This window comes from Mya arenaria, chromosome 9 (assembly GCF_026914265.1).
Source record: "Mya arenaria isolate MELC-2E11 chromosome 9, ASM2691426v1".
In the NCBI taxonomy this organism is placed as follows: domain Eukaryota; kingdom Metazoa; phylum Mollusca; class Bivalvia; order Myida; family Myidae; genus Mya; species Mya arenaria.
The window spans coordinates 62,793,660-62,810,781 of NC_069130.1; the positions used below are offsets into that span (position 1 = coordinate 62,793,660).

The 17,122-nt window shown below is 35.9% G+C and overlaps 1 protein-coding gene across 1 annotated transcript; it reads left to right on the top strand.

Annotated features, from left to right (window-relative positions):
- The first annotated feature begins 10,521 nt into the window (after positions 1–10,521).
- Positions 10,522–13,684, top strand: LOC128245694 (uncharacterized). The gene is made up of 3 exons (XM_052963918.1): positions 10,522–10,634; positions 11,385–11,513; positions 12,849–13,684. The coding sequence occupies exons 1-3, from the start codon at positions 10,577–10,579 to the stop codon at positions 13,028–13,030; spliced, it is 369 nt and encodes a 122-aa protein (XP_052819878.1). The 5' UTR covers positions 10,522–10,576; the 3' UTR covers positions 13,031–13,684.
- The last annotated feature ends 3,438 nt before the right edge of the window (positions 13,685–17,122 follow it).

The following is a 17,122-nucleotide window of genomic DNA, read 5'->3' on the forward strand; positions in this document are numbered from 1 at the left end:
AAACAGAAAACTGTAACAATACATGGACGTAAACGATGTGTTCACAATCAAATATGACATAAAAACAGTTAGATCGGCTCATTTCTCGACCTTGTAAACTGACGGATAATTAAACGGAAGGTGGTGGGGATGGTGGTGGTGGATTATGTGAACACTAAAATAAAATGCCGAGGCTTTCGCCCACGCTAAAAATATATCAGTAATGGCTACAACCATTCGGAGCTCCTCGGCCATTTTATCAAAAACAACCTCGGATGTATGCAAGTACATCAGTTGAAATAGTTCGTAAAATTTTGAATTATATCATTAATTAAATGTAGTGTTTCAGAGTTGTATTTATTGATCTAAGTTTAAATTGATTGCCATTGAATTGAATTATTGCAAACATAATTAAGAATTCCAAGAGTTAAGTCAAAAAGTTTAAATGCTAAATAAAATTACTACGCGATCTACTTGCAGCGGACTTAAACGTACCACTTTTTGAGTATGTAAACCGTCCAAATACATCCGAGGTTGTTTTTGAAAAAATGGCCGAGGAGTTTCGAATGGGCTACAACGTATCGCGATTGGCTGTTCAGTGCCACTTGAGATAAAATTCAAAGGCAATTGGCTGAGGCAATAATTTATGCGGGAGCTTACTGCTGACATGGTTAAATACCACTAAATTAATGTTTGAACAATTCCATAAATAATTTTATGTTATCATAAAATTTCATAAATAAATCTATACACTATTTTTATATATTATTCGCACGGGCATCACTAGTAGTCAGTCATTGGATACTCGGTTGAAAAAATGAGTACATGTGTACATGTACTTGCAAACATTAAAAAAGTTCCAAATTATTCATACACTCAATGCAAACAGAACTTACGAACACAAAATCCAAAGCAAATCGGCTTTATGAAGACACATAATGAATACAAATATGAAAACACGTTGATTTGAAAGTTGTCAGAAAGCAATCATAATTTGAGTTTCAAGCGCTGTCAATAATACAATAACAAATACAGGGACACGCCCAGTGGTCAAACATTCAAAAGTAAACCTTGTTTGTGGGCAAGAGGCAAGGGCTCAAACGACAACGTACAAACATATGAAAACTCACGTTCACAAATACAAACACCACCCTCATCAAAATTTCTTTACCGTTAAATGGTGGAATTACCGCGCTTGAAACGGTCAGTGAAGCAAGAGTTCACTGGAACTCGAGTCTATTGGGGGCTTGAACAAGGTAGCATGACCATAATCTCACACTTTTCCCATCATTTATCAATTTTTACATCCGTACTTGATTTTCTGAACGATAAAAATTGAGTTCATTTTGCATGAACCGGTCGATCTTTCGTGACCTTTGTAGGCGGAGTTTGGCAAGAAAGCAACGCTCTGATTGGACGCTGGTGAATCACCGCGCGTAGTGATCTTACTACGATCTACTTTATAGCTTAAAATAGCAGGGCACATGTTCTGTCGAATGTCGACTTGTTTACATGTTTCTTTTGATGGTTTACGTAGAATTTAAATGAAAGACATTATTTTTTAGAAATATCATTTGAAAAATGGATGGTTTTGCATTTGATAACAAAAGAACACGCTTTGAACAAATAATAAAAACAAATTAAAATTGACTTGCGCGGTTTTTACTACGGTTCGTCTGCAACAACTGTCAAAACAAACATGGCTGATGATGAGTTCGGCGATTTCTTTTTAGAACAACTGTTTGATCAATTATCAGATTCAGACAATGAATTACTTTCAACAATTGAATAAGGCGATATCTTCGTCCAGTCATTTGAAAAAGTCAGTAATAATATACTTTTAACTGAGACAACACCAGTGTAACTGGCAGTGGAAGGGACATCAGAACCGAAACCAAAACGGTTTAAGGCACTGGCATATGATAAAATCGACAACATTGAGGGAAAACATCAATCAACCTCCACAAAGAAAAACACCCAATGGGGCATAAATTTGTTTCAGGGTATGAAATAAATCATTAAACCCTTTTTATGATAATGAAGTAAAAGGTAACAATTTTCTAAAATAAAAGTCCTTTCCAATGACTTGCATTAATCAATTAGGGATTGATTCTTATTTTTTGTGCGTTCATGCAGTATGAACGCTCGGCCGCGATTTTGCAAATCCATGAATCGCGCTAGCGATTCTTGGAAAATTTGCAAAATCGCGGCCGAGCGTTCATATTGCATGAACGCACAAAAATGAAAACTCAATACTTATATTTTCGCACTTTATTCCTTTATTTTTTCAACCTAAAAGTGTTCGAGAAAAACTGTTTACTCTTAAAAGTCGTCCATGAATCACACTAGTGTTTCTTGGGAAATTTACAAAGCCCATTTAGCCGTCACCAGGCTATAACATTGCATGAAGACACAAAAAATATCAATCGTCCCCAATAAAATAAGTTATTAAGTAATACAAAACATAGCTGTAAAGAGCTTCCTTTATAAAATTAAATCACTTAGCAGAAAATGGTACGCAATCCCAAGTCAATATTTTAATCAGAACGATGTGTTTCTATGCACCAATATATAAATCAAAATTTCTACTCAATAAAAAAGAGTAGACAAAATTAACCATATATACTAGTGAATATTTGTTGATCAACAATGTTTGATTTTCTCCATCCATTCAGTGTAACCTGAAATTGGGTATGAAAATTAAATAAATATTCAATAATCGTAACACTATGTTCAAAACTATAAAACACAGTCGAAAGTCTGAAATAATACTATAATGCCATATTTTTTTACCAATTATAAAAAATATATACAGCATCGTTTGAAAAACAACGACATTGTTTACATTTAAGGCAGGGAAAAATGTAGATTATCATCCGTAGTTTAAAAAAAACAAACACAGGGTGGTGGTGTTTTCTTTAATTTTTAAAGAAAAATTGCCGGGTTATAATCAATAAAAAGTTTTGGCGTTAGGTTTGGAACAGGTCTAGGTTCAATAGGGACACACACAAAATCAACAATTGAAAGACATCTTTTCTTTTCAGAATGGCACAAGGAAGTTTTCGAACACGAGTTAGATTTTTACACAGTCACTAAGGACAGTCTCGCTGAAAAACTAAGAAAGTTCTTCTGCGAAGCTACTCCGAAGCAAAATAGTCACCGTGAAAAAGTTATACCAGCCCATCAAGCCAATGAGTACCATCGCAACACAATGACCAGCATAAGATGTGCATATGCAAAATCGCGGCCGAGCGTTCATACTGCATGAACGCAAAAAATAAGAATCCATCCTTACATGTTTACTAAATTAATATATATAAGCCTGACATCAGAGGAGGTATCACACTGAAAACAAGAATGAGAATAACTCAAACAATAACATATAAACTGATAAATTAATTTCAAGTACTCAACGATCGGATACCAACATCGCCTGTAAACGAAGAATCAAGCCGAAGCAACAGTGCTAGCTTTTAAGAGGTGCGATAAAGTTATTCAAAGACAACTATCAGACATAGCTCGCCTTGAACAACAGGCTATAACATTTCATATTCAGTTTTCACTCGAAGTGCCTCTGTAACGGTACCATGTTTCAGACAACGGGTCTGATTGCTGGTGTATACACATTCGGAACGCATCGGCCATTGTTGTTTCCGATAAAAATGGCCGAGGAGCTCCAAATGGTGAGTACAATCATGCCAAAGGACGGGGACAAGCCCAGTAGCCTAATTTGAACCACAATAATCTTTAAACTCACAAGGAGCAAGGCCAAATATCACCATTCAAAGACATATATATCACCAAACGATAACAGATGTAATACACTTTAATATCCTCATTTGTAAATGAAGGTGATCAGTCATTAACATTGTATATTTTCGCTGACCGGAACAATGTATATGTCCTAATTTGCCCTAATATCTACATTTAAATGATGTATTAATATAGTAAATTGTGTTTGATAGCGTTCACAAACGCTTCAGGTTCGTTGGTTACGTTTTTTGGCTTCAGATCCTTGTGCACTTTAATTAAGAAGAGGTTTGGCTTGTGCCTGTAGTTTCTATATTGAATTGTTTAACTGTGATTTAGGAGCTTTAACGTTTATTCACACAGTAATTGGCTTGTCGCTGTTGTTTTGAAAATGTATTATATTAACGTGATTAAGTAGCTTGAGTATTTCACAAAAATAACTCACAAATTGCAATATTTTTTAAAGTCATTAAGGTCTTTGAGGAATTTTCCCATTACCATTGGTGTGACCCTGTAGTTTCTAAATTGTATAACGTGCATTTTAAAGCGACTTGGTACCTTTGAAGAATATTCATATTGCTATTGGCCTGGACCTTGTGAACAATTTCATCACACAGTTTCCTGATTGGAATCAAAAATGTTTAGGTAACATTGCAGAACGCGGATATGTTTTGTTAACATCCAAACACTGATACAAATGTAGTATTGTTATGGCAGTTTCAAAAGACGTTCAGATATTCTTGCTTTTAAATATTTTTCACTCTCTTGTATTCTGATTTCTTTGATATTGATTAATCTATAACATTTCGAATAATAGTAATGTTATCACTTAAACTCGCATTGCGTAGAAAGCGGCGCAAACGTTCTCTACCTAGATTTTGAAATAAGGTCGCATTGATAAAATCAGAACTACTATAGTATATCGATTCCTGTGACAAGAAAATCGGATATTCATCTTGAGTTCGCGATGATTTTCTCCATCAAGTTCTGCATCACTGGCGACCGCATACATAATACATAATACAAGTAACAAGTACTTCAACGTTTACTTTTACAAGATGTAAGGAAGTTTCTGGCCATTGAGCAGGTCAGCTAGCCAGGTAATTAACTATGAATATTGATGAAGACATTTACCAGAATTGAATATAAGCTTTCAAGATTATTATGGCAACAGCACTGAAACTGTTTCCAGTCTGCTTATCCTAACAACGAACAGAACATAATTGTATTTCGGTTCAAACATTCAACATTAATGTACTCAACACAAATTGTCAAAACACGTGATCATTGACAAGAAATAATTCGAGTGTATATACAAGGCGATCGGCGAGTTGTAACATGAAATTTAAGAAAATATAGTATTAAATAAACACTTTGGCATATTGTACCGGAGACATAAATAAGATTCGAAATAAAATAAAATAATGAAGCCGTCGTGAACAAATATTCACCACATACATACACACCGTTTTGAACAAAATTACATCACATACATGCACATTGCTGTGCACAAAATTACAGAACATACATGCACAATGTTGTGTACAAAATTACATCTCATGCATGCTCAATGCTAATTACATGTGATTTATAAGACAATGATAATATAATTCCAATATCTATAAGTAAAAATATATACATGTATGTACAAGTACTTATGATTTAACAATACAATATAGTTTAAAGGAAAATAATTGCGATAGTTAATTCGTGTTGCCATTATTACTACATATGGAATATCTTGTAATGACCTTATACAGAGATACCCGTAATTCGTCGGTAAAATTTAAGTATGTAAAACCGGAATACATCGCGACAATTTGCTTTCGAAAGCTTAGCTAACAAAAGCTAGTAAACATATCATTTCCTAACAAAGAATGTTGTTTACGCCAAAGTAAATGTCTAATACTATCATTATTGATGCAAAAAAAAGTATATGGTGCCCGATGGATTCAGTTTGCATTTTACAATGTGGGCAAACATACACGTACGGTTTAGAAAACAGTTTACTTAGCAGAAAAACAACTGAATGGCAGTACGGTAAGTATTGTATAGTTGATATACATGGAGCGATTTCACTTTGTATGCTGATAAAATCGGACATTGTTTCATCAATTGATAGTCGTCGATACAAATCATTCGAAACGTATTGTTTCAGGATCTTCTCCAGGTATGGAGAATAATGTGTGCACCAGTCTTTATAATGAAATTGCTGCGTACAAAATTACATCATATGCATGCACAATATTGTGCACAAAATTACATCACATGCATGCACAATGTTGTGCACAAAATTACATTACAGACATGCACAATGTTGTGCACAGAATTACATCACAGACATGCACAATGTTGTGCACAAAATTACATCACAGACATCTGTTGTCAACCAAATTACATCTCATACATGCACAATGTTGTGTACAAAATTACATCTCATTGCACACTGTTGTCAACAAAATTACATCTCATGCATGCACAATGTTGTGTACAAAATTACATCACAGACATGCACAATGTTGTGCACAAAATTACATCACAGACATCTGTTGTCAACCAAATTACATCACATGCATGCACAATGTTGTGCACAAAATTACATCACAGACATGCACAATGTTGTGTACAAAATTACATCACAGACATGCACAATGTTGTGCACAAAATTACATCACAGACATCTGTTGTCAACCAAATTACATCACATACATGCACAATGTTGTGTACAAAATTACATCTCATTGCACACTGTTGTCAACAAAATTACATCTCATGCATGCACAATGTTGTGTACAAAATTACATCTCATTGCACACTGTTGTCAACAAAATTACATCACAGGCATGCACAATGTTGTGGATAAAATTAAATCACATACATGCACAATGTTGTGCATAAAATTACATCTCATTGCACACTGTTGTCAACAAAATTACATCACATGCATGCACAATGTTGTGGATAAAATTAAATCACATACATGCACAATGTTGTGTACAAAATTACATCTCATTGCACACTGTTGTCAACAAAATTACATCTCATGCATGCATAATGTTGTGTACAAAATTACATCTCATTGCACACTGTTGTCAACAAAATTACATCACAGGCATGCACAATCTTGTGGATAAAATTAAATCACATACATGCACAATGTTGTGGATAAAATTATATCACAGGCATGCACAATGTTGTGGATAAAATTACATCACAGGCATGCACAACAGACATGCACAATGTTGTGCATAAAATTACATCACATACATGCACAATGTTTTGTACAAAATTACATCACATGCATGCACAATGTTGTGCATAAAAATACATCACATACATGCACAATGTTGTGCATAAAATTACATCACATGCATGCACAATGTTGTGCATAAAATTACATCACAGACATGCACAATGTTTTGTACAAAATTACATCACATGCATGCACAATGTTGTGCATAAAATTAAATCACATACATGCACAATGTTGTGCATAAAATTACATCACATGCATGCACAATGTTGTGCATAAAATTACATCACAGACATGCACAATGTTGTGTACAAAATTACATCACATGCATGCACAATGTTGTGCATAAAATTACATCACAGACATGCACAATGTTTTGTACAAAATTACATCACATGCATGCACAATGTTGTGGATAAAATTACATCTCATTGCACACTGTTGTCAACAAAATTACATCACAGGCATGCACAATGTTGTGGATAAAATTAAATCACATACATGCACAATGTTGTGTACAAAATTACATCTCATTGCACACTGTTGTCAACAAAATTACATCTCATGCATGCACAATGTTGTGTACAAAATTACATCTCATTGCACACTGTTGTCAACAAAATTACATCACAGGCATGCACAATCTTGTGGACAAAATTAAATCACATACATGCAAAATGTTGTGGATAAAATTATATCACATGCATGCACAATGTTGTGGATAAAATTACATCACAGGCATGTACAACAGACATGTACAATGTTGTGCATAAAATTACATCACATACATGCACAATGTTTTGTACAAAATTACATCACATGCATGCACAATATTGTGCATAAAATTACATCACATACATGCACAATGTTGTGCATAAAATTACATCACATGCATGCACAATGTTGTGCATAAAATTACATCACATACATGCACAATGTTGTGCATAAAATTACATCACAGACATGCACAATGTTGTGTACAAAATTATATCATATGCATGCACAATGTTGTGCATAAAATTACACCACATACATGCACAATGTTGTGCATAAAATTACATCACAGACATGCACAATGTTTTGTACAAAATTACATCACATGCATGCACAATGTTGTGCATAAAATTACATCACATACATGCACAATTTTGTGGATAAAATTACATCACAGACATGCACAATGTTGTGCATAAAATTACATCACATGCATGCACAATGTTGTGGATAAAATTACATCACATACATGCACAATATTGTGGATAACATTACATCACATGCATGCACAATGTTGTGTAAGAAATTACATCTCATTGCACACTGTTGTCAACAAAATTACATCTCATACATGCACAATGTTGTGTACAAAATTACATCTCATTGCACACTGTTGTCAACAAAATTACATCTCATGCATGCACAATGTTGTGTACGAAATTACATCTCATTGCACACTGTTGTCAACCAAATTACATCTCATACATGCACAATGTTGCGCAAAAAAATACATCACATACGTGCACAGTATTGTGAACAAAATTACATCAAATACATGCACAGTGTTGTGCACAAAATAATATTACAAACATGTGCACAGTTGTGCACAAAATTACATCTCATTTGTGAACAACATTAAATCGCTTATATGCACACTGTTGTAAAAATATATTAAGTACATTCACACTACTGTGAACAAATTGTCATCAAGTACAGTGTAAACGTCCCGCCTTTAAAGGGACACAAGTACGTCTAACGGGGTAAGCCATCACATTAATTTCATGTGAAATGTGAACAAAATGACTGCAACATTGAGTTTTGTTGTTTTCAATCATCTCCATGTATAAATATGAAAGAAAGTGCTCCATTTCGTCCGAAGGCGTTAGAAATTGACAATTGACGGAATTTACGTTTGGATTAGCCCCGTTTTCTATTCAAATAAAACTACCAGCTGTTACTTGTGTTTGTTATTAAAGGTAAGTAGCAGGCTCAATTTGAAAAACAGGTTGAAAGTAAATGTTGACAACATTAAACCTGTGAACGAGATTCTTTATATATGTGTCACAGGACTTGTAGGGGCGGAACTTTAGTTGGAAAAATAAAAAGAATCATAGAATAGAGAAATGGTAATTTATATTACTCAAGCAACTGGTTATATTGAATAAAGACTCCTGACAACAATCACATTTAAAGATTATCATTTATTTCAATTTATCAAATACAAGTCCTGTGACATATCCAACCTAAATTGATAACGATATGTTAATGTTTCTGTAATCTGTGTCTGTTTTTCAATGATGTTTCAATTGTGCGTCTGTCGTTCATTGACGTTGTGTGCCACTGTTGTCCAGTGACATTGTGCGTCTGTTGATGTCATGGCATGGTTTAACAGAAGTTATGAAACCATCTTCGAAGAAGAAGAAGAAGAAGAAGAAGAAGAAGAAGAAGAAGAAGAAGAAGAAGAAGAAGAAGAAGAAGAAGAAGAAGAAGAAGAAGAGAAGGAGAAGAAGAAGAAGAAGAAGAAGAAGAAGAAGAAGAAGAAGAAGAAGAAGAAGAAGAAGAAGAAGAAGAGAAGAAGAAGAAAGAAGGAGAATGTGTGTCTGTTGATTTCATGGCATGGTTTAACAGAAGTTATGAAACTATCTTCGTAGAAGAAGAAGAAGAAGAAGAAGAAGAAGAAGAAGAAGAAGAAGAAGAAGGAAGAAGAAGAAGAAGAAGAAGAAGAAGAAGAAGAAGAAGAAGTTATGAAACCATCTTCGAAAGAGTACGGAAAATATTTTCATATAGTTATATATGTTAACAATCTCACTGATCGCAATAATGTTAGAATTGACCATATTCCCACAACAATACTTGTTAAATATCGGTTACAATATTCACACACGGACCAGCTTTAGAAGTAGGACCGTAAATAGTTGTACACATTTCCCGAAACCTAACAGTATCGAGCTTTTAAGGCTCACTATTTTTGTTTTGGTATAAATTGTGTAATATTTACATTCTGAACAGTTTTTATTGTAAACGATCTTTAGGAATAATCACGATAAACTTTGTTAACTAATCGTAACCATCATAGGTTTATTTAAAAAATGCTTAATGAAATGAACTACCCGAGATTGTTAAGCTGATTTTTTTATCGATAAATTGGGCCAGAACATTGTTCAAGTTGACAATATTGCTTAATTAAGATGATCGTTTTCTGGAGAATTTCTGACACGGTTCAGCTGTGTGTGTTTTATTCAATTCTAAGGGCACATCATAAAAAACACCCTTTAAAATTTATAGCGATTGCGTTAACGACGGTGTTTACTTTCACAAAATTCTGAACAATCGGACCGTTGTATATCCAATGTTATGACGCTCCAAGGAGGAGAAAAACATCCATATACAAATTGTACATGTTTGCTGTGAGTAGAACTACGGTTAGAATCTAGCTAACGGATCAATAATCAATGCCACTAACAGACCCGTTGCTAAGCACACCCGGCCTTGTAACTACATAAACGCAGCGACCAGCTCCTTTCTTGCAGTCGACGTTCGGCACGCGAAGGAAACAATTGAACGTTTCGTGTAGTTGGTGAAAAGTTACAAAGGCGCAACATGAATACTCTTGTTAAGTCAGTGGTTGCTGTGGCATTTGTTCTGATGCTTAGCGCACGTGAGTGTATTTTAATTCATTTGTTCAGAAAATGTACTGGAAGTATTCTGAACCAAAATTAATGTTATTTAAGTTTAAGTGGTGTTTTTGTTTACAACTTATAAGACAAATCAGTAAACTGATTTATTTTATATTTTAAGCTGCACTCTCAAAGATTGAACTGTTTTTATTTTTTTGTCTTGGAACGTGCCAATTTATGCGAAATGCATGGAAATCAGTGATATAAGACTGCTCACAGAAAAATCAGATCGCAGATTATTTACGCAAAAATTTGCTCATCTTAAGACAAACAAATAATAAAAACGTTGTCGAAACGGTAAATCCGTGAGAGTGCAGCTAAAAAAAAATACATTACATTTATATTTTTGCTATATTTAATATTTACAACTTGTCCTCTTTAACTATATACGGTTCGAGTTTTCTGTCATGTTTAAATATTTTGTAATATTGTATTTTATGATTAACAGAATTAAATGATTATTTGATCTGCTGACTAAATGTTTATATATAAGTTCAACAAATCTTACTTAGTGAAACCGCGAATGCCTCTATGCTTGCCAATTTCTAAAGAACCAACTTAATATGACAAACTTATATCAAACGTGACCCCCCAACTTCTGACGTTCAATTTAAATTGTCTTCGTCGGACGCTTTCTAAATGAAGCACGTTGATGGTATGATCGTAGACATTTAATCATTAAAGTTCCAATTAAAATTTATGGTAATTTCAATAAAGTATCCTTGTTTTAGGCACCGCCTATGGAATAGAATGCTACTCGTGTGTGGCCGGCGATACCAAGTGTAAAGACGAGTTCAATGCAGATGGTGTCCTCACATCGACGTCGTGCACGTCATGCACAAAGACAAAGGACGGCGACTGTATGTGGTTAAAATCATCATTATCATCATCATCATCATCATCATCATCATCATCATCATCATCATCATCATCATCATCATCATCATCATCATCATCATCATCATCATCACCACCACCACCAAGATTGACATTATGACATTCTTACCATATTCGAGGGTGTCAACTCCTTGCAATATTGATATGGCCACATTTCAGAAGAATACGCGCAATTCTTTCCTCGGAGAAATGCTCGCCCATCCCCTCACCCGTCTCATGTTTAAACCTATATTGTAAGGGCCAGGGGAGGAGCATTTCCAAGTTCTCCCAACGATAAACGCCCGCTAGTTATGTATTATACATATAAAAGTAAATTCTGAAAATATTGGAAATGCGACATTAACTCAAACAAACATTTAATTTTATATGTCATTCGGAGCTCCTCGGCCATTTTTCAAAAACAACCTCGGATGTATGCCGGTACATCTGTTGAAGTAGTCCGTATTTTTTTTAATAAAAGCATTAATTAATTGTAGTGTTTAAGAGTTGTATTCATTGCTCTCAGTTTAAATTGATTGCCAGTGAAGTGTATTATTGCAAACATAATTACGATTCCCAAGAGTTAATTCATAAATTTTAACTACTAAATAAGATTACTACGCGATCTATTTGCAGCGGACTTAAACGTACCACTTTTTAAGTATGTAAACCGTCCATATACATCCGAGGTTGTTTTTGAAAAAATGGCCGAGGAGTTCCGAATGTTTATATGTTTGCCACCTTCGTAGAAATACTATCCGGCCTAGATATAACTGATATTGTTTCAATTACCGGGACCTCTACTGTAGCTGATTATACACGAGTATGCGGCTGAATCCACATGATTCTGACATGTTTACTGGTACTAAATAAAGCACCTCAAAATGCTTAGATTGCACCATTGTTTTCACAATTTTCCGCATAAATAGAGGGTTTGCTACGCCCCTGCCTCTATTGATACTTCAAGGTGGCCGTGTTTGTTATGGAGATCCGCGCACTTCTGATATATGTTAGTGTACTTAATATATATATATAGTTTATATATATATATATATATATATATATATATATATATATATATATATATATATATATATATATATATATATATATATATATATCACGAGTGGGTGAAGCGAATGTTTGTTAATATATATATATATATATATATATATATATATATTAACAAACATTCGCTTCACCCACTCGTCAATTATATAATGTATAAATCATATCAACTTTGTTGCTTGTTAAAGTTACTATGTGCATTTTAATTCAAATTCATTAATTCATGTCAATTCATTTTTTTTTACAAATAGCGGTTGCCCGCGGCTGCAGCACAACTTATAAAGGTTTTGATGGCTGCGTAGAGAACAAGGACGAGAAGCAAGCATTATGCTTCTGCAAAAATGATAAATGTAACAACGCTTCCGGTCTGACTGTCACCATGGCAACCATCGCTTCCGCTCTGCTCCTGTCACATCTGCTCAAGAAAATGTAGATGATCTGTATGACAATCAACTATGCACACGTGTATTTTCGCGTTGTGTTTTTTGTTGTTGTATTTTGTTACTGAAAAACTATACTTTTTATTTTAAAAAAAAACAGGTACGTTCAGTCTAAGTGCGGTCTCTTCTTCAGTTCATGACGGGTTATAGTTCAAGTTTTTAGACTTATCCTCCCTTCTTTCAAAAGTGTTTCACATTATTATGATGTTTCCAAAGATCTGTTAGTCATCGCACTGCTAAAAATTAATAAAAGGCGGCAATCAACATGGAAGCGACTAGTCGGGTTGTGAAATCTGTTTTGTTTAGAAGTTATGGTCAAAGGCGTACACTCAAAATACTTCACATGTGAAGCTAAATGACTCTTACGACCAGCAATGTGGCAATGGAACGATCATGTCAACAGAAAAACCAGCTAAGGCATGCATAGAAATGAATACAGCAGTTTGTACTGTCCGTGTTAATTGGTTGTATTCCGATTGTTTATACTCCTCACGATATTGGTGTTCGTTTGTGAGGGTAATATAAATCATATTACAACTTATTTCTGGAGAAGATGCTGAATTGTAACAATGAATGATGTACTAGAAATGTTTGTAATCACTTGCTCACATCTGACATAATAAATGTGTTGGTCAAACTTAAAATCGTATGGGAAAATGTTTGGTATTATTTATACTTTTATACACAATTGTTATATATATATATATATATATATATATATATATATATCCGTGTTAATTGGTTGTATTCCGATTGTTTATACTCCTCACGATATTGGTGTTCGTTTGTGTATATATATATATATGCTTTTGAATTCCCTTTGAAGTAAACGCAGATTAAAAACAATGGTTATAAACAACAAATGAAAAACTTCAGAAACTTGAGAAAAGGTTAGGTGCAAAATTTATATCTTAGTGATATAGTTTTAGTGCAAAATGTTGTATGTGACGTTTAATATTTAAGTAGGATTCAAAAGCATCTGCCATTTTGTACTCTCCATATTTGTTTTCAACAACATGATCATATATTGCTACTTTCTAATTTAATTTATATTTTAAATGTTGTAATAAAACAGTGTGGAAAAGGTTTCCGTTGGAATTGGACATGAACTCTATTGAGCTCTAGTATGTGTTTACAGCGGTGAGAATTATTATTATCCCAATGGGCGTCCGAAGGTCATTGACAAATTGCCTGACCTCAAGTTCTGGTTGACAACGGCGAGCAGATCCCAATGCGCGTTCGTAAGTCATCGACAACTTGTCTGACCTCTAGTTCTCTATTACCTTAAGTACTATTATTTTAAGCTCGTTCCGACTGCATGATGCCTGTTAAACATGACCCAATACTTTAAAAATACAAAAATGGATCATCAAGCTTTAATTTATATATATATATGCTCCTTAACCGTCATTGTTAGGGTAATGCACCAGTCAATTGTAACCACGCCCCCCCCCCCTCCCCCCAGGTCCGGAGATATATTGGGGAAATCCGGAGAAATGGGTCGTGTTTTTATATTTCTGGTGCCCCCGCAATGCTAGGTAAATGCGGTGGTTTTGTCTCCGGGATTGGCTGGACCAAAAGTCAAAGTCCCTGCTATTCTCCGGATCTGGGAGGGGCCGTTGTTACAATTGACTGTTGCATAACAACAACTAGAACTATAAGCTAGTTGGAATAATGATACGATAAAGGTGCGTGTCATTTCAATGCACGTTTATAACGAAGGCATTTGTGAACTATGTTGCGTCCAATTTGGTATACAAAATATCATGATTTTTTTTAGAATAACTTCCTGAATAATCATTTAATTGAAAAACCCAATAAAAAATAAAAGCATCGCATGTCCAACAGACCATGATCGTGTGATGTTGCTCAATTTTAATACGACCAAGGACGGTCTTAGAAGCTTGGAATTGAATTGCGTGATGTTGCTTCCTACATGATAGAGAAAACTGGGGCAATCCTTTGAAGTCATCACATTCGTTATTCACGATTCCAAGAAATCCATAACACTTAAAGTAAAAGCTACATAGAGGTAAAAACCCTCCTCGTGATAACTGAGTCGTGTCAAGTCTATCAACAGTCTAAACAAAGCCATTACGATGTACCAGTTCTTGAAACACTAAGGTCCAAGCACTTCCTCGCGTTAACGCTTTTGATGTTAGTGATAGAACATTTCATGTTTGTATACATGAATTGTGAAACGATTATTGTAAGTCATCACCGACAGAGAAATTTTGTTTTTCGTCTAGGAGGAATACAACATATGAATACAACGTAATACACGCAATTAAGTACCCTGTTCCCTTATAGCTGTAAATGTTGCAAAATATGTCCCCACAAGTAATGATCGAAAACGGAAGTCTTCTTGGTCTTCGGTGTCGTCTTGTATATGTGTGTGTGTGTGTGTGTGTGTGTGTGTGCGTGCGTGCGTGCGTGCGTGCGTGCGAGCGTGCGTACGTGTGTGTGCGTGCGCACGAGGCTGACCGAGTTAAGGAATGGGCCGTATGTGGCTGACGGAGTAACAGAATGGGTCGCACGAGGCTGACCGAGTAACAAAATGGGTCGCACGTGGTTGACCAAGTAACAGAATGGGTCGCACGTGGCTGACCGAGTAACAGAATGGGTCGCACTTGGCTGACCGAGTAACAGAATGGGTTGCACGTGGCTGTCGGAGTAACAGAATGGGTCGCACTTGGCTGACCGAGTAACAGAATGGGTCGCACTTGGCTGACGGAGTAACAGAATGGGTCGCACGAGGCTGACCGAGTAACAAAATGGGTCGCACGTGGCTGACCGAGTAACAGAATGGGTCGCACTTGGCTGACCGAGTAACAGAATGGGTCGCACATGGCTGACCGAGGAACAAAATGGGTCGCACTTGGCTGACCGAGTAACAGAATGGGTCGCACGAGGTTGACCGAGTAACAGAATGGGTCGCACGAGTCTGCTCGAGTAACAGAATGGGTCGCACTTGGCTGACCGAGTAACATAATTGGTCGCACGAGGCTGACCGAGTAACAAAATAGGTCGCACGTGGCTGGCCGAGTAACAAAATGGGTCGTGCTTGGCTGACTGAGTAACAGAATGGGTCGCACTTGGCTGACCGAGTAACAGAATGGGTCGCACATGGCTGACCGAGGAACAAAATGGGTCGCACTTGGCTGACCGAGTAACAGAATGGGTCGCACGAGGTTGACCGAGTAACAGAATGGGTCGCACGAGGCTGACCGAGTAACAGAATGGGTCGCACTTGGCTGACCGAGTAACATAATTGGTCGCACGAGGCTGACCGAGTAACAAAATAGGTCGCACGTGGCTGACCGAGTAACAAAATGGGTCGTGCTTGGCTGACTGAGTAACAGAATGGGTCGCACGAGGCTGACCGAGTAACAGAATGGGTCGCACGTGGCTGACCGAGTAACAGAATGGGTCGCACTTGGCTGACCGAGTTACAGAATGGGTCGCACGTGGAAGACCGAGTAACAAAATGGGTCGCACGTGGAAGACCGAGTAACAGAATGGGTCGCACGTGGAAGACCGAGTAACAAAATGGGTCGCACGTGGAAGACCGAGTAACAGAATGGGTCGCACGTGGAAGACCGAGTAACAGAATGGGTCGCACGTGGAAGACCGACGATGGTCTAGTGGCATAGGTGTCAACTCTTACCCAGGAGATTGTTGGTTCAAGCCCAGCACGAGCATATTAATTCTGAGTCATGAATATAGTTTCACAAAAGGATATTAATACTGTGAAAATGTAATTAGTCAATAAATGAATTCGAGCAAAACAGTGCATATTTTTTCAATTGATTGTTTCAAAGATTAAAGCATTGCTTTTTGAGGCAAAGTGATATGAATGCAACTTCAATTTTTATATATGCTAAGATAGGTGTGGCATCATCAATATTTATGTTATTAACAAATTGGAAATTGTAAGCATATTCTCCTTATAACCTCTACTCACTATTGTTCATAGAACCTTGATCCATACACCAAGTTCCACTGACAAAGCTTATTTTTTTCAGTTATTAAAAGGTCAAGTTTTATGTTATTTTTTTACTATTTTCGTATAACAAAGGTATTAT

Coding starts and splice junctions, on each gene's coding strand:
- LOC128245694 (XM_052963918.1), top strand. CDS start 10,577: ATGAATACTCTTGTTAAGTCAGTGGTTGCTGTGGCATTTGTTCTGATG. Junction 10,635..11,384: donor TGTTCTGATGCTTAGCGCAC/GTGAGTGTATTT, acceptor TCCTTGTTTTAG/GCACCGCCTATGGAATAGAA. Junction 11,514..12,848: donor AAAGACAAAGGACGGCGACT/GTATGTGGTTAA, acceptor TTTTACAAATAG/CGGTTGCCCGCGGCTGCAGC.